This window comes from Peromyscus californicus, unplaced genomic scaffold, assembly GCF_007827085.1.
Source record: "Peromyscus californicus insignis strain IS unplaced genomic scaffold, ASM782708v3 Scaffold_9__1_contigs__length_137607984, whole genome shotgun sequence".
Taxonomy (NCBI): Eukaryota; Metazoa; Chordata; class Mammalia; order Rodentia; family Cricetidae; genus Peromyscus; species Peromyscus californicus.
Genome location: NW_026294617.1, coordinates 112,151,526 through 112,169,779, shown reverse-complemented (window position 1 = coordinate 112,169,779; position 18,254 = coordinate 112,151,526). Strand labels below are relative to the sequence as shown.

Below are 18,254 nucleotides of genomic sequence, written 5' to 3'. Positions count from 1 at the left end.
TATCTGTAGAGTTTTATTTAGGTTTACAGAAAAACTGAAAGTATGGAAAACTCTCACACATGCCTTGTCCCTTTTCTTTTTTACTTTCTACTAAAATTATGTATTAGTACAGTACATTTTCTACAAGTGAACTAACATTAGCATCTTGTTTAGTTTTCGAGATAGGGTCTCGCTGTGTAGCCCTGGCTGTCCCGGAACTCACTATTTAGACAAGTATGGCTTCACTAGAGATCTGCTTGACTCTGAGAACCGGCTTTAAAGGTGAGCAGCACCACACCTGCCTAGGACTAATACTTTTACAGGAGGGATCTAGATTCCCCACATTGTACTGACTCATCTTTCTCTCTCTCCCCGCTCCTGGCAAATGCTAATCATTTTACTGTCTTCCTAGTTTTGTCTGAAGTTTTTCTAGAAGATAGGGAGCCTTTTCAGGTGGCTTTTACTTAGAACTATGCTTTTACGGGGCCTGTGTCTTTTCATGACTTGCTACATCTCTCTTCTCATCCCTAGTTTTTACAGACAGGATCTTTCATATTCTTGGTGAGCTTTATTCCCAGACTTATTTGTGGCTGTCTACTGTGAATGGGGTTATACAGGAAGTTAACTGATTCGTGTTAATTTTGTATTCCACCACTTTATTGAAGGTGTCTGTCTATCAGTTCTGAGATTTTCTGTGGGGTCCTTGGGGTCTTTTGTGTATAGAAGCACATCATCAGCAAAGAGGGATACTTTATGACTTCTTTTCCTATTTGTACCCCCTTAATTTCCATCTCATGAGCTACTGTCTTATGACATTAGCTCATATTTCAAGCACTGTAATGAAGAGGAGTGGAGAGAAGATACTTGTTTCTGATCTTAGTGGGGTGACTGGAGCTTTTCTCCTTTCAGTATGGTGGTGGCTATAGGTTTACCACATCTAGTCTTCTAGGAATCATGGTGTGTCCTCCTGTCCCAGGCTGATCTAGGACTTGCTATGCAGCTCCAGATGACTTTGAACTCCTGATCCCCATCTCCTTTCCCATGGGCTGGGATTAGAGGTTTGTGTCACTAAGCCTTCTTTGCGAAGTGCTAGGGATGGAAGCCATGGCTTCCGGCAGGTCAGGAAAGCACCCCACCAGCTGTGCTTCATCCTTAGTCCTCTCACTACTTCTCAGCAGTGCAGTAACACTGTAGAGACACACCAGAATGCGCCCAGTGTCTTCTTTTGACAGTGTGGAGTCCATTCTAATTTTTGTCCTTTTGTATCAGGTTGTTTGATTTCCTTTCTGGTATATTTTCTCCTGTGTTATCTTCATTATTTACATTTATGTCCATGACTTCTTTTGTCTTTTAAGAAGGGCTCCTGCTATGTTGGCCAGGCAGGTCCTGGGCTAGTGAGAGCATGCCATCCTCCCTCCTCAGCCTCCTGAGCAACTGGGACCACACCTATATGCTGTCACTCCTGGCTGTGGGTGTCCAGCATCAACAGTTGATGGGTCATCCTCTCTCCACTGAGGTCCCTCTGTCCTTTTTTTTTTTTTTTTTTGGTTTTTCGAGACAGGGTTTCTCTGTGTAGCTTTGCGCCTTTCCTGGAACCCACTTGGTAGTCCAGGCTGGCCTTGAACTCACAGAGATCCGCCTGGCTCTGCCTCCCGAGTGCTGGGATTAAAGGCGTGCGCCACCACCGCCCGGCTCCCTCTGTCCTTTTTAACAAGATCCCAGGGCTGCCTGTGAGTGTGTCTGTCTTTAGGCTGTCTGTTGTGTCCCACTGATCTGTTTGACTAGATACTGTTTTAAAAGTTCAAACACACCGACAAGAAAATTTCAGTATATGCCGAAAGTGTAGGAATTGCAGATATTCTTTGGCTATGATACAAAGACAATATCACATAAAACACTATCTAAACAATTCTTGTCTCAGGGAAATCAAAACTGGAAAAGCTGATTTAGAAATGATGACGGTAAGAACTCCATGTGGCAAATGTATCACCTGTGGTTAGAGTGATACTCACAAAAAACCTGCTGGCCTTCAAGCGTTATTAATTTAAAAGACTGAGATAGGAATTCCTAGCTACTAAGACTTGTTTAGCCCTTGAAGGTTAGGTGGATTCTGTTAACTTTTTTTTTTTTTCTGCTAACTATTCTTCCACTAGAAACATAGCCCTCTGTGCTTCTGATCTGATCTGAGCCATCCTAGATTTAGAAGTTCATAATGGAGGGGCTGGGAGATGGCTCAGCAGTTAAGGGCACATCTGCTCTCCTAGAAAACCCATGTTTCTTCCCAGCACTCACTTCAGGGAGCTCACAGGCTCCTGTAACTCCTGCTCCAGGGGATCAATGCCTCTGACCACCTCAGGCACCTGCATTAATCCCCCCCCCCCCCCCCCCCGCAGTTAAAAATAAACATCTAAAAAAGAAAAATGAATGAATGAATATGGGAAAATCCCTACAAGTTCATTTCAGTTCTGATTTGGGACATGGTGAGTTTCTTATTTTACATCCCATTTTCAAATATAATTATTTTGTTTTGTTTTGTTTTTGTTTTTCGAGATAGCATTTTTCTCTGTGTAGCCCTGGCTGTCCTGGAACTCACTCTGGAGACCAGGGTGACCTCGAACTCAGAGATCTGTCTGTCTTTGCCTCCACCACCACCCGGCTTATAACTCATTCTTTTTACATGTTCTTATTTTTTTACGATTCAAGCATTTTATTTTAGTTTTTGTGGTCATTATAATCTCTGAAAAAGCAATTGTATAGGATGATTATAAAGGTCCAGTATAGTTCAGATTTTAAACAAATCCATTTCTATCTGATTTGAGCAATTTGTAATGTTACAAGAAGAAATTTACCAAGATTTTATTCAAATTATGTTCTTTTTCAATCAATAAATGCTCTATTATATTACATGGCTGTATGCAGAGGATAAAATAAATATCCTTGGGAGTAAATTTTGAACTAAGTATTTTGGATACTACAGATTTAAAAATATGATTGACAGAAACAATCTTTTTTTTTGAGACAGGGTTTCTCTGTAGCTTTGGAGCCTGTCTTGGATCTCCTTCTGTAGCCCAGGCTGGCCTCAAACTCAGAGATCCACCTGGCTCTGCCTCCCTAGTGCTGGGATTAAGGGCATATGCCACCACCGCCCGGCGACAGAAATAATCTTAAAAAGTCAAACTATGAAAAGAGTTTATGGATCTCTCTTCAGGACAGAACAAAGCCATATCCTGGTACATCATTCTGCTGGCCTGCAGTACCCTGATGCCTGAGGCAGTCTTAACCGAGTTTGACAAAACGTGTTGCTTATTCCATTTTGAAATTCCCTTTTCCACTATACTAAAAATAATCAGTATTTCACATGCAAATATACTCCATTTCCTGCAGTCACTTTCTTTTGAAGTCTGAGAAATGAACTTGGGCCCTTACACAGGCGTTGTGGTAAGGTTGTGGTAAGAGCGGGGAACAGAGCATCCAATTATTTACTCAATCCAACAGGCTACAACACATTTTTATTTATGAAACTGGTCTGCCTTACCTGAAGTGTTTGTACCTTTGCTCGTGTGTTTTCAAGGCACTTGTTTGATTCATGAACTTGGCTCTGGAGTTCTGCTACGAAGGCCCTGGTTGCTGCCAGTTCTTTCTGCACCGCTGCCATCTGGCCTTCCTTACGGATGGCACTCTCTCTAGCTTCCCGTAAAGAGGCTTCCAGCTCCCGAATTTTCTGTTAGAGAAAGCACAGATCCATAGGGCAAATCCACAGTATGTTAAATGAGACAAAAACGATCATCTGTAGCTAGTTATTGAGTTTTCACAGACTCAATCAACAAACATTGAGGTTAAATATTGTTTAATTTATCCAAATATAAGTCCTTTTACTTAGAAAATAATATTTTACATGTTAAAAGAATGCAAAATTTCACATTACAACCTGTCAGCTAATTCTCTAAGTCATGCAAGTGAGAACACATCAGTTACATGACATACTAGTTAGCAAAGTTGTAAGCACATTTAGTAGTCAGTCACCTTTTAAATAAAGGACACTTGGACTTTCTAAAGTAATTTAAAGGTGAAAACATATAAAAAAAACCTTGAAACCAAAATGAAAATAAAGTTCTCCCAGATGCTAACCAAGGACTATGAAACCTTTTTGGGTATCGCCCCACCCCTAAAAATTTTCTGGGCAATAAGTATAAAATTTATGAAAATAGTCAACTATACCCAATAAACATACAGTTATACTTGGGGGAAAAAAAACCCCAAATCTGTGATCTTCTAGTTTCTAATGGTAAATGTCAAGCTAAAGGTTGATGTTTTATATTAAGTATTTATTTTGGAAAAAATGATAAATTATAATTGGCTTTTGACTTCCCACTAAGACATTGCATACTAACACAGTAGCATATTTGCTGTTGTGACAAATTCCCAAGCAAAGGCAGCTAATAGTCTACCTGGGTTGTTCAAATGATACTGATTCTTACACATGTTAATTTGCCTAACAATTCTGCTAAACTTGAGTCTCTTAGCTTTTATGATGATAATATTAGTCAATATTCAAGACAACAGCTAAAGATAAGCTAAACTGCTATGTTTCTCTAACTTGTTTTCCATGCACATTATAGTTTAGCTGAAATTCATGTTTTAAGAAACTTATAGGATACTGTAGATATACCATACATGGCAATAAACTACTCTGTATATAGTCTTTAAACTATGACTTGTTTCTTTAACTCACAGGAAAGATCTTACATGATATCAAGTTTCATAATTAGTTGAATGGTAACTACAGTACAACCATATGTAAAAATTCAACTCATCACACATATTTACAATAGTGTATTCATATTTAGTGAATATATTGGTGCTATATATTTGCTCTAAACTCCAGGAAGATTCATACCTCTGATGTTAGTTGTTCACCTACTGACGTGACATGAGGATTTTTACCATCCTCTGTAGAAGAATGTGGAGTAGGATAAACCTGGGCAGCAGACTGGGAGACAGTCACAGTCTGGTAGTCTTTAGATAGTTGTTCAGTCTTTTCTTTCAGTGATTTCAGGTAATGTTCCAATTCTTTGGATCTGGCAGCACTTCCTTCTTCAAACTCTGCTGACTCATTTATCATGGCCTATGAACAGTAAGAGACACTACAGCTTTAAGATAACTGATGCATTAAAATTACATTAAAAAAAAGTAGAATTCTAGGACAGTACACATGCTGAAATTCATTATTTAGAATGTCTTAGGGCAGTGCTCAAGACAATGAATGCACATTTCTCTTTCAACATATTGGATGTTAATAATGGTGTGAAGAAGAAGGGCTTGAGAAGATCCTGCTGATCTGCAAGATCATTTCGTTAGGTTTACAGTACCTCAGGAGGAGAAACTGAAGAACTGTGAGGGTTAAAGTCAGCAATAGCAGAGCTCACAAAGTAAACCTAACAATGATCTATTCTCTCCACTTCTTTCCAGACCTCAGCCCACAGAGAAATACTTTACTGATTTAAAACCCCTTTGTTATGTGTTTGGGTGTTTGGCCTGTATGTCTGCCTGTGCACCATGTATGAGTCTGGAGCCTATGGAGACCAGAAGAGGCCACCAGATCCCCTGGAACTGGAGTTACAGACAGCTGTGGGCCAGCCACCATGTGGGTGCTGGGAACTGAACCCAGGTCATCTGGAAGACTAGGTAGTGCTCTGAACGGCTGAGCCATCTTTCCTGCCCCAATTTACTGATTTTTGCTAATTAATCTATAAATCTTATATTCCTGTGTAGACAATAACAGTCAAAAGTCACTATTCTCTTTGACACTGGAGGCTGGCTGACACTGGGATGATGGGAATATGTCACAATACATTAAGAAGCCGACAGGATGTTCAACACCAGGTGTGAGCTCGGAATTCATGACTGGGTCAGATGTGTTATTTTGGTACAGGATCTTGGTAATAGGAGAGATTGATTATCTGTATGGATGAGAGTTCTCTGTACTGATGGGTTAATTTTTCCATAAACTTAACTAAAAAAAAAAAATACTGACACACATGCCATAAACAAAACAACAATTGGAACCTACAGTTCAGATTAAAGCATGTGACAGACCGTGAAGCTACTGAGGTGAATGCACACAGAGTCCCCCAGATGCAGCCAGCCAGGATCGCTTGTGGCTTTACCTCAGCTGCCGCCCACAGCCCTAGCAGACTTACATCTCAGTTTCCCTGAGGCCACTGGGGCAAAGGCTCATTCCTCACAAGCACTGAGAGGAGAATGGGAAGAGAACAGTGAGGAGAGGCAAAATCTCCTAAGTGGGAACTCAGTATCACATGCAAACAGCCTGCTACCTTCCCAAGTACAAACTGGTTTAATTATCTTGAAGAAACATAATACAATAAGACAAAATTTTTATATAATCAAAACTTTCATAGAGCCCCTATGTATAAATATTAGCCAGTCTAACCCTTTTAGGAATGAATAGAAAAATAAAAGCAAAGCATAAAAGAGCCCGAATGACGAACAGTTATACTCACAGTTACTTTGCTATTGTAGAGGTTATTCACGTGGCAAATGCTTTTGTTTTCTTTTTGGATGCCACTTTTAAGTTTCTCTGCATCAAAAGGAGCATTCAGCCATCGTTCCAAAAACTGAGTCATTTCTTTGCTATTACTTAGTACTTGTTGGAATTCTGTTTTTATGGTGGGGAAGTCATTTTCTGAAAAATCTTTAAGAATCTCCTGTGTGAAAAATAGGTATTGAACTATATGAACATTAGGAAAGATTTCACCCAAATAATATATAAACTATAAAAATATCATAACGGGGAAAAATACCTACCGTACTCTACTTATTAGGACACTAAAGTAAATGAATTCTAATTTAAAACTATTCCAATTACGTGCATAAGAGAATGCTGGTAATAATTCTACATGACAGAGGTAGTCTACCTATAGGTTCTGGTGGTTATTATTCTATGCACATGACAGGCCTCACATGTGTTGGGAACTGCAGCCAGCTTTACATTGTCGGGAGAGCAAGAAAGTCCTTGTAGAGTTGATACAGGAAAGAATTCTGACTTCCAGTCACGGTGCAGGAAGGCCCTGGGAAACCTACAATTCTCTGAATTCTCATTTGCTGATGTTAAATATACTTCCTGTCTATGTAGGCCTGGCAGCGTCTAAACAGTCCTTGGGTCAGCTATCATTCTAGGAGTTCCTAGTAATTTCAAACGCACACAAAGGTATCTATTTACAAAAGGCTTAAAATTACATTAAAGGCGTTAAAAAAGTATACCCCAATATGGCGGTCCATATCCTGGCTCAGTCTGAGGTTCTCTAAGTCTTTGGATGGAATATCATAAGCCTGTTGAAAGCTCCGCATTTTAATCTGAAGTTTATTCTGCTTTTCCACCTCCTGGACGACAGCCATTTCGACATTACTGATGACCTCATGCTGTTCTCCCTTCAGCCGAGTAATGTAGGTCAACACGTACTGAAGGAGGTAAACAGACAAACGAGACACTGTATTTAGGGGACAACGTCTGAGATGGTGAGGTCTCCTGTTGATTAGTTATACTATGACAGAGATGAAGAAGGAAGCAGTTACTCTTTATCCTCAACTTTCTCTTCTCAGCCTCTTGGGGAAGTAACCCTTCCAGATTGCTGCTTCCATGTTTGACTTCCTATGGGACGTCTCATATGGAGTGTTTTAAAACGTCACACGACACTTTCTATAAGCTCCCTTTTTCCTATTTTTATGTGTGTGACTAAACATGTGTGTCTGGTGTTCATGGGTCCCCTAGCACTTGAGCTCCAGATGGCGGTGAGTCACAGTGTGGTGCTGAGAGTCAACTCTGAGTCCTCTGGGACAGCAGCCAGGGGTCTTGCCACTGAGACATCTCTCCAGCCTTCTTATAATAATTTTTTGTTCTGTCAATCTCCTACTGTCAGACATTTGAGATTAAAAAACATATTTCATTTTATATAAAATTACATGTATACATGTGGGTACATGCACATGAGTTTAGGTGTCTATGGGGCCTAGAAGAGACCTTCAGAACCCCTGGAGCCAGAGTTTCAGGTGGTGTGAGCTGCTTTGACCTGGGTGTTAAGAGCTGAATTTGGGTTCTGTGTATAAACAGTAAATGCTCTTAACTGCTGAGCCATCTCTCCAGCCCCATATTGGATTTTCAAAATATTCTTCTAACACTCTTGTCTGACTAACAACCCCAAAATGTTACATGCTTCAAGATTTCTTTATTAAGCATAATTAGATGTTTGGCTTTAAGATAATGATAATTTTAATGCTACAATGTTCCCCAACCTCATAAATTTTGGGTATCCAACTGTCACAATCTATGAGAGGATTATCAACTAAAGAAACCCTATATGTCCTGGAAAATTTCAAGATTCCTAAGGAGCTTCCTCAGGGTTCTAAAAGCAGGAAGTCACTGCTGGAGGAGGAGACTCTGGCCAGCAAGTTGCTGAGGGGAGCTCAGATGACTGAGCTGCCTCCATGTTGAGCAGGAGGCCCCAGGGTGCAGCTTTGCTGAGTGATCACCCGTTGGGGTGGGCTTGCGGCCAATGCAGCTGTCTGAGTCATCCCGAGTCACCCCCCATAAACTGTAACCCCAATGAATTCATTGGTTTACTAAGTTGAAGTTGGACTTTGGTGTAATTGTTATTTTGGTCTGTTATGGATTCCCTATCTGGGGTGAAGACATGTGTTACATATCCCCAGGGAAAAATCTGTCACATAACAAACCTGTCAGTACCTCTACAATTGCACTTATAACCGGTCACAAGCCTGCCTCACCTGATTATGAGATCTTTGGGATATGACTCATGTGGACTCTGAGTACCCTCACATGGTGTCTAGGCATACAGGCAGAGCTCAAGTTTTGTTGAATGAATCCTATCTTCAGATGCATATTAATTTGTATATACATATTATATAGACAGTATATATGATAACTCCCAAAGGACTTAAATACATTGAAATATACAATTGAAATTATAATTACATCAGTATAAGGCCAATACAAAAAAAGTTGGTACCTTAAGTTTCTTCAGGATTCTGTTGAATTCCATGGAACATCTCTGGTGTTCAGCAAGAAGCTTTTTAATCTCTTTGGTTTGTGAGTATGGAAGTGAGAGCTTTGCTTTTACAGTAATTGCCAGCTCTTTTTGGGTTTTAATTTCCTTCTCGAAGTCAAGAGAGAACTGATTCAAGCACTCATAATCATTACCCATTTCTGAGTATCTTTTCAGGAGCTCCTAAAGGACATTAGAATTCATTCTAATGAATACTAGAACACTGTAATACCTTCTCTTGGAAAAAAAGAAATTAAGACCTTTGTGCTTAGAAGACATAATAGTAATTTTTAGATTATAGAAGTAATGTATAATGTTGTGAAAATCAACCAGAGGAAAATAAGAAAACCAACTTTTCTTTTGGTCTTTTGAATAAATTTCGTGTGCACCACACACCAGACTGAGAGCTGGCTTATGCTTATAAAAGCAGTAAGAGTCTGTGGATAAATCAATGACCATGACTCAACTGCCCCTCCCCATCTTGCTCTAGTCACTCCACACATGTCTGTGATCTGCTAATACTGTCTGGACTTCTACCTCTCCGTTATCTGTTCACATGATTAAAATTCATCTTTCAAGCCGGGCGGTGGTGGCGCACGCCTTTAATCCCAGCACTCGGGAGGCAGAGCCAGGCGGATCTCTGTGAGTTCGAGGCCAGCCTGGGCTACCAAGTGAGTCCCAGGAAAGGCGCAAAGCTACACAGAGAAACCCTGTCTCGAAAAACCAAAAAAAAAAAAAAAAAAAAAAAAAAAAAAATTCATCTTTCAAAAGGGCTCTCTCACTGGCCAGCGGCTCTTGCCTTTAATTCTAGCACTAGGAGGCAGAGGCAGGTGGATCTGTGAGTTTGAGGCTAGCCTGGTCTACAGAGTGAGTTCTAGGACAGCCTTAGCTACACAGAGAAACCTTGTGTTGAGAAAACAAAAAGAAAGGCTCTCTGCTTATACTCAACTTTCAGTATTCACATCTTTCCTTTTCAAATGTGGGTCGTGTTGTGTCTCTCACACTGTACAGCTCTCCAGCTGCATCTACTCAGAGCAAACCCCAAGTCCTTTTGTGGCCTCACAGCCCACCCCAGCCCACTCCTCCTTGAACACAAAGCCTTCTCCATCAGCTTTGTATCCACAGTTCCCTTATCTACAACATTCTTCCCCCAGAGTAAATCGAGCTCTTTACTGCTTTTAGAGATTTGCTCAGGAATACTTTCCCACACGGGCCTTAAAAAACAAATCACAAACTCCCACTGTGTCATCTGTACATTTATGTGTACATGTATATGCATGCATAGCTGTACTAGACCATACTGCTTACGAAAACATTTGCTATCATCTACCCACTATACAGTTTCCTTTAATTCTCTTAGGCGTGACAGGATGCCTTTGGAACAGTAGCTACAATGCCACATAGCTCCTATAGGGCTCTTACTTTTATCCTGAGGCACTTTTCATGAAGGTGTTCTATACTGTGTTGTTCTCCATCATCTAGTAACCTCTTTGCATGGTTCTGATGGTCCTGGTACAAAGAAATACACAGCAATAACCACATGCACACCACATGTCTAATCATACATGCTTATATCTTACATCATCTTTCAATAACAGAATTAAATATTTCATTGTAATATAAAAACAGTATTAAAATAGGCAAAAAGAGGAAGTAATAATTACTGTCAAGCTACATGGTGAATGACTTCAACTCACTGAAGGAATACTGAAGGAATACGTGTGAGAAGTACATGATATCCAGAAAAGGATTTGCTCCTCATTAGGCCTTAGATTTCTAGTTTGTAACCTCTCAATGTCTACATTAGAATTACTGTCACCAACCAAATACACCAGAAAACCCAAGCCTTGTATATTCTTCCACCCTGGGGAGGAAAGTCTAAATTTTGTTCATATTCTTTCTGTGTCTGATTAAAAAGCACAGAACAAACATACCCTCCCTCTTTAAACTAAGACATTAGTTTAACTTGGCCACTGTAATACCTAGGAGACTATCTGCTCGATACAGATTTGTCAAACAAATTATGTCTGTTTGTCAATTTAGACAGGCCCTACATGTACTGGACTCACAAGTGTTTAGTGTTTATGATAAGACTGCACATTAGGCTTTCTATTTTACCCTTCGAACATGAAAATAAAGTTATAGATTTTCTGCTACTTTCTAGAGGAATGAATTAAACTTTTAAAGATTATTCTGAAATAAAGTCAAGAAAACTCCCTTTTAATCTCTACTTTGTTTCCTTCTAACTTCAGTCAAGAAAACCCATTTGTTTCTAGAAGTCCATTACTATAGGAACTGGAGGCATTTAATCTTTTGCAAATGTAGTCTTTGAAATATTTTTCCACTTAAAATAATGCTAGTTTCTTTTTGTGTTGTTTCAGAAATTTAGAAGGATAATAACAAATCTTTTCTTAAAGATGAAGAATTTAATTTTCTGAAAAGCATTGTGGCTTTAATGCTTCCTTTTTGTGTTATAATTATACGTTTCCCACCACAGTTTAGTATCTACATAAGTTTAAAAAAAAATTAGGAGGAAGAGGAAAAAACCCAAACCCACAGCAGGCAAATCCAGACAGCACACACTGTGACCACCCCCAACGCTTCAGTCTTAGAGCTACTGGACGGCAGTGGAGGGCTCTGAACTTACGCTCATCAGCATGTGACTGATGGTGTCTTGGGACTGTTCTCTTTCCACTGTGAGAGACTCTCTTATCCTGGTTAGCTCACTGTTTTCCTGGGCTACAATTCTTATTGCTTCAAGGTTTTTGTGAATTTTCTTAATCAAGTCCAAGTTATTTTCACCCACACTTTGCACATACGAATTCTGAGCCTCAAACTGATTGTTCAACTGCTCAATTGCCTCCATTTCTTTATAAACTTTACTGACATCTTCTTCCTCTTTAAGAAGCTGAAGTTCTTTTTCCTGAAGTTCTTGGATCTTGAGATAATTACAAAATAGAACAGAATAAAGAATCTCTTCACAGAAGGGCAATGTCTACTGTTGTGTATGTACACATACATTATCAGAGTACCTTACGAAATCGGTGTTTCAGATTTATAGTGTTTGCAGTCTGGACTTTGCTGGTTAAAAACCCCCATCTAAAATCCTCCCAAATTCAAGATTTTGAACTTCACACTGGTGCTCAAAACCTGTCTAAAATTGAGCATTTCACATAGCAGACCAGGAATCCTTAGCCCATATTTATGTATTTTATTATCACTTCTAAGTGACTAAATACTTTTAATAAGCTCAAAGAAAAAAAATGTATGCTCAGTTAGAAATGAGCTCGACAATATGCCTGGGGTACAAGAGGGCCAAAGGAGCCGGGCTTTAATCCCAGCACTCAGGAGGCAGAAGCAGGGGATCTGAGTTCGAGGGCAGCCTGGTCTACAGAGTGAGTTCCAGGACAGCCAGGGATATAAAGAGAGATCCTGTCTTGAAAAACAAACAAAAACAAAACAAAACAAAGATCCAAAGGACCCAGAGTACAAGTTCTGACCCTTCCTTTCCCTCGGTGCTGCTCCCCACTGAAAACTGACTTGTTTTCTCTGTCACCATCTTTTATGGTCAGAGTCAATAAATAATATGAGACTTAGAATTCCATCATATAGATGAGCCCCATTCAGCCAGTGCCTTGCGGGTGGATACTTGGCTTACTTCTAGATTTTGGTTTCCACAAATCACTCTACACAGAACAATGTATTTTGGCGAAATCAGTGAATATACTGGTTGGGTAAATTCCTAGAAGTGGTACTGCTGCACCAAATGTACTGTATGCACTGGGAAGTTTTCAAAGAGACACTGTTTGGCTGGGAAGATGGCTGGAAAGAGCACTTGCTTTTTTCAGTTCCAGGAGCTCCAACACCCTCTTCTAGCCATTACAGGTACCAGACATACACACACACACATGCAGGCACACACATGCACAGAGGGAGAGAGAGGGAGTGAGGAAGAGAGAGAGAGAGAGAGAGAGAGAGAGAGAGAGAGAGAGAGAGAGAGAGAGAGAGAGAGAGAGAGAGAGTGAGAGTCCATCTCTGGATCCTGCACTTTCAGGTAGAGTGGTGTCTCTAGACAGGAAGAAGGCAAACAACTCACCTTTCCCATGGTGTCCCTTAGGCTTTCCTTGAGCTGGTCTTTCTCCATCCTGAGCATTTCCTCAATTCTCTTTAGAGTGTCTCTTTCTTTTATTACAGATTTCATTTCCTCGAGGCTTTCGTGAAGCTTCTGAGCCAGGTTTAAATTCTCCATCTCTATCTTACTCAGAGTTAACCCCTGCTCATTGAGCTGCTTCTGTGTTTTACTGGCATCTTCTTTCAACTTAAGAAGTTGAAGTTCATTTGCCTTAAGTTCCTGAATCTGAAGACATGAAATCACATTAGGGCACCGACTCTTTAAAAAAAGCTTTATTTTTCATTTTTTAGACTTAATTTTTTATTATTGCTTTATTTTATGGTTAAGGGTGTTTTGACTACATGTATGTCTATGCACCATATGTATGCCTGGTGCCCATGGAAGTCAGAAGAGGGTGTCACTCCTGGAACTGGAGGTAAAAGACAGAGTTGTGAGCTGCCAGGTAGGCTGTGGATATCAAACCTGGGTCCTCTAGAAGAGGACTACTGAGCCATCTCTCCAACTCAAGAAAGCTTATTCACTTTTCATTATGTGAGTGAGCTGCTCATGAAAGTCAGAGATACAGGAGCCTCTGGAGCTGGAGGACCAGGCTTTGAGCCACCTGACATGGATGCTGGAAACTGAACTCCAGTCCTCTGCCTCTTAACTGCTGAGCCATTTCTCCAGGCCAGGATAAAGACTATTTTAAAAGAAAGCTGAAGAATAGTTTTGCTGGGAGTGGTCATTCATGCCTTAACCCCAGTACTTTTAGGTGGAGGGAAGAAAAGAACAATTTCTAAATTGACTAAGATAGTAATCTTTCCATGCTATTCTCATTAATGTTTTCTAAAGGCACCCACCCACTTTCTTTAGAGGTATAACACATATAAAGCATATAAAGCATACTAATCTTAAATGTAGAGTTTGGTGGTTTTTGTGTTTTTTTTTGGGGGGGGCAGGATACTCTATGTAGCCCTGACTGTCAGGGAACTCTTGCTGTAGACCAGGCTGGCCTCGAACTCATAGAGATCTGCCTGCCTTTGTCTCCTGAGTGCTGGGATTAAAGGCATCCACCACCACTGCCCGGTTCAGTCATTCTTGATATATGCATGCATCTATAAAATCACACCCCGGACCAAACTAGATAGCATTTGCAGTATCCAACATCTGTGTATCCTTTCCTTGAGGTTAATATTAATCTGACCTTTAACATCCTGGATCAGTTTTGCTTCCTTTTGAACTGACGATGACAATGGAGTCATCCATTCACTTGCTGATATTGTTTTCATTTCCCCACTATTTTGAATAAAACTGCTATGAACATTCTTGTAGACTGTGTAGAACAATGATCCTTGTCCTTTTCAGTACACACCCAAGGAAAGGAAACGCTAGGCTTTACAGTGAATACTGCTAAACTGTTTCCCAGTATGGTTGAACCTTTATAACCCCAAAGGCTTTTAGGCATGAACAAATGGGATGCCCAATCAATACCTTTTCTTGTAATTTAATATTTGCATCTTCCAATTCCATTTTCATATTTGACACTTCATCTGTCTTCTTGGACACAATCCCTCTGAGTTTGTCAATAGTTTCTTGGTGCTCTTTCAGATCCATGTGAACAATTCTTAGTTTCTCTTCCTTTTCTAGATCCTTTTAAAACAGGAACATATCTCAACATTAAATAGTATTTTTAAAAGTAAGTAATATATTTTCTTAGTTTAAAAAAATCATGTTTTTACTTCTTTTTTGTTGTGAACTGGGAGTTGAACTCAAGACCTTGTACAAGCAAGCAGATGTTCTGATATTGAGTGGGACAGTCTGCTTTAACTCCTTTAAAAAAATTGCCTTAATTATTATTATTATTACTATTGTATGTGAAAGCTTCGCATGAAGTCAATGGACAGCTCTGTGGTGTCTGTTTCCCCCTCCTTCCTTTACACAGGTTCCAGAGAATAAACTCAGATCATCAGGCTGGTGCAGGGAATGCTTTACCCGATGAACCACACTGGGGGAGGAGGGGGCTGCTTTTACTACTTAATGTTCTTTATTGTTAGAAATCCATAGACTTTCCTTCCCATTTCATTTTCCCATACTCTTACTTCAAGAGGCTAACATATCACACATTTTACTTAACAAACTGCTTCCCTCTTAATGTGCTTGAGCTGCTTGTACAGGATCTTGGCCTATTGCTTGTATTTACCAGTTTCTTCCTAAGACACATTTAGGTTGTTTCCTATCACAAACTGATATAACCAAGCAACTTTGGGATCTATTTGTATGTTTATGTATACACTCATTTGCATATACATTTCTTTAACAACTGAATCGGTGTATACCTAGGTTAAAATTCCATAAAGAAATGCTGAATTCACCAAGTTCGGGAATACCAAACCGCCTGCCATTCCTCTGTCGCCATGATGGACTCCCACCCTCCACCCCCCAGATGACTCGGAAACCTGCTAGGGCAGGGTGGGAACTTACACTTGCTTCCAGTTGTTGAAGACTCTTCCTCAGTTCGTCTCGCTGTACTCTGAGGGCTTCATCCATAATTTTTAGGTCATCATTTTCCTTAGTAACAAGTCGTATTTCTTCAAGGTTTTCATAAACTTGTTGAGTCAATTTTAACTTCTCTATTTCTATGTTCTCCAGAGCTGAATTCTGGGCTTCTAGCTGCTTCTTCAATTGCTCCATTTGATCCATACTTTCCCTGAGCTCAGCTTTCACTTGAGAAAGTTGATGTGCTTTTTCCTGGAGTTCTTGGCTCTTAATACAACCATATAATAAGTTAGAGCATTGAACATATGAACAGCCCCCCCCCCCCCCAACAGTCTTAAAATTGAAGCAGCAAATCTTGTGCTTCAAACTTAGACAGGTTCACAGCCTGTTTCCTGTTTCATTACACAGAAGATCTGACTCCATTTCCGACTATTCAGATGAAAAAATACCTGTGTTTCTAGCGTAGCATGTGTATGTACTAAGTCCCCTTGAACACGTGATATTTCCTCTGCCTTATCAGACACACTCTCCCTGAGCTTGCTGATAGTCTCCTGGTGCTCCTGCAGATGCTCACAAGCAACTCTCAGCTCCTCCTCTTTTTCCAGACCCTTAGTTATTAGGAAAAGAAAGAATTGAAGAAATACATTTCAAACATAAGCTATACAAAAGGAAGTAAAAGTCTTCTTGTTCTCTCAGGCCTCCTGGTCCTCACTCTCTTGAGCTGCTTTGGGATGTGACCACATATTCTAGATGAACCATGGTCAACTTATCTTTCCCCAAGATAGGACACTACAAATAGTGTCAGTCTACTTTGTTAGCTAAGGCACAGCATTCCATGAACCAAATGCTGTTTATTATACTAGTTCCCTATTAATGGACGGCGTGAATGTGCTACAAGTATCTTTGCAAGACTATGCCAATGTGTAGAGTGTAAACAGTTACAACTAGACTCCCAGGACCAATTTTATACTTTGCCCACCTCAAGCCTAGTGTCAACTGGACATTAAGCTGTACGACGGCATAAAGATGGCAACTCACTCTAGTTACTGTCTCTTTAAGGCTTTCCTTCAGCTGGTCTCTCTCTAGTGTGAGACGCTCTTCCACACTCTTAAGCTCATCTCGTTCTTTTGCTACAGATCCCATTTCTTCAAGGGTTTCATGAAGTCTTTGAGTCAAGTTTACATTCTGCATTTCCACCCTCTCCAGCTTTGACTTCTGGTCCTCCAACTGCTTACTCAAGCATTCCACTTCACATCTATTTCCTTGAGTTTCATTAATAGTCTCCATTGCAAGACATTCATGCTCTTTGTCCTGAAGTTCTTGGAGCTGAGAAAATAAGTTGGTACACAGGTACACAGAAGTGGGCTTTGTTAGTTTTTAAGAGAAAGGAAGATGTATTCCTACATCAAGGCAGAAACTTTTCCATTTAGTGATATAGAAATACAGGATATAGATATGATAGGATAAAAGAGTAGATTATTGAATCTACTTTTAAAGAGCAACAACTTGTTTAAAATGTTTTCTGTTGCTATGATTTTAGTTTATTGATACAAATTTAAAGTTAATTTTGTTATACTGTATGTATATTTCTACTCTTGTTTAAGGTTATTATGTTTGTGCAGCTCATTAAAATTGTAACGTATAATTAAGAAATACAAATTAATAGTCATCTACAATAGTCAAACTTATAGTCATGTTACTTAGGTTTTATAGACATGCAGAGATATATTTCAGTTAGGTAGGTAGTATTCAAACACTTCAAAGATCTATAGAATATGGCATTTAAAATGTTTCAAAAACTTAAGACTTTCTGCACAGTGAGACACGTCTGCTCCTGGCAGCACTGATTTACTTCAAAGAGAAAGATGGGCATCAAAGACACTCCACATGGAGTTTATCTTCTTCTTGACAAAAGTAGCCATTTGGGCAAGAAACAGTTCTTGCCTGGACTGCTTGACAAGATGTTGTATCGACTAGACATGCAGGACCCATAGGAAAGTGACCACTGAACCTTTTAGGTTCCTGCTTCACAGAGGAGACTGCCAGATACTCTACAGGACACACGGAGAAGTGATTTTTGGAAGTTGCTTACAATGCATTTCCTGTTTACTTAGGTAATATTATATCCTTCTGGGGTCTCTGATGTAGTTGAAGACTAAATAGTCATAGTTATAATTTTGCTAAGTTATGATAAAAGATAAATTAGATATGAAACTTTAGACTCACAAATATAGGATAGATAGAATATTTTCTTTAATTTTACCAAATACAAATAGACTAGATATTGTAACTGTAATTCTTGCTTGATAACTGTTCATTATATGTAATTTTATTAGTTAAAACTTTCCTTTTTAATTAAACAGAAAAGGGGAAATGCTGTGAGATAATGCTTTTGTACACTGGTTTAATAAAATGCTGATTGGCCAGTAGCCAGGCAGGAAGTATAGGTGGGACAAACAGACTAAAGGAATTCTGGGAAGAGGAAGAGCAGAGTCAGGAGCCACCAGCCAGACACAGAGGAAGTAAGATGACAAGGCAGAACTGAGAAAAGGTACCAAGCCACGTGGCTAAACATAGATAAGAATTAT

The 18,254-nt window shown here is 39.7% G+C and overlaps 1 protein-coding gene across 2 annotated transcripts in view; it reads right to left on the bottom strand.

Annotated features, from left to right (window-relative positions):
• Cenpe (centromere protein E) overlaps positions 1 to 18,254 on the bottom strand; it is a 67,293-nt gene that overhangs the window by 11,838 nt on the left and 37,201 nt on the right. The window contains exons 32-42 of one of the 2 annotated variants that reach the window (XM_052730548.1): positions 16,705 to 16,992; positions 16,116 to 16,274; positions 15,652 to 15,933; positions 14,662 to 14,820; positions 13,156 to 13,416; positions 10,482 to 10,568; positions 9,024 to 9,242; positions 7,261 to 7,458; positions 6,501 to 6,704; positions 4,877 to 5,104; positions 3,515 to 3,700 (exon numbers count right to left, since the gene is read on the bottom strand). In XM_052730548.1, the coding sequence (XP_052586508.1) occupies positions 3,515 to 3,700; positions 4,877 to 5,104; positions 6,501 to 6,704; positions 7,261 to 7,458; positions 9,024 to 9,242; positions 10,482 to 10,568; positions 13,156 to 13,416; positions 14,662 to 14,820; positions 15,652 to 15,933; positions 16,116 to 16,274; positions 16,705 to 16,992 (2,271 nt within the window). The remainder of the gene's footprint in view (positions 1 to 3,514; positions 3,701 to 4,876; positions 5,105 to 6,500; positions 6,705 to 7,260; positions 7,459 to 9,023; positions 9,243 to 10,481; positions 10,569 to 13,155; positions 13,417 to 14,661; positions 14,821 to 15,651; positions 15,934 to 16,115; positions 16,275 to 16,704; positions 16,993 to 18,254) is intronic. The other variant, XM_052730549.1, reaches the window with a different exon arrangement.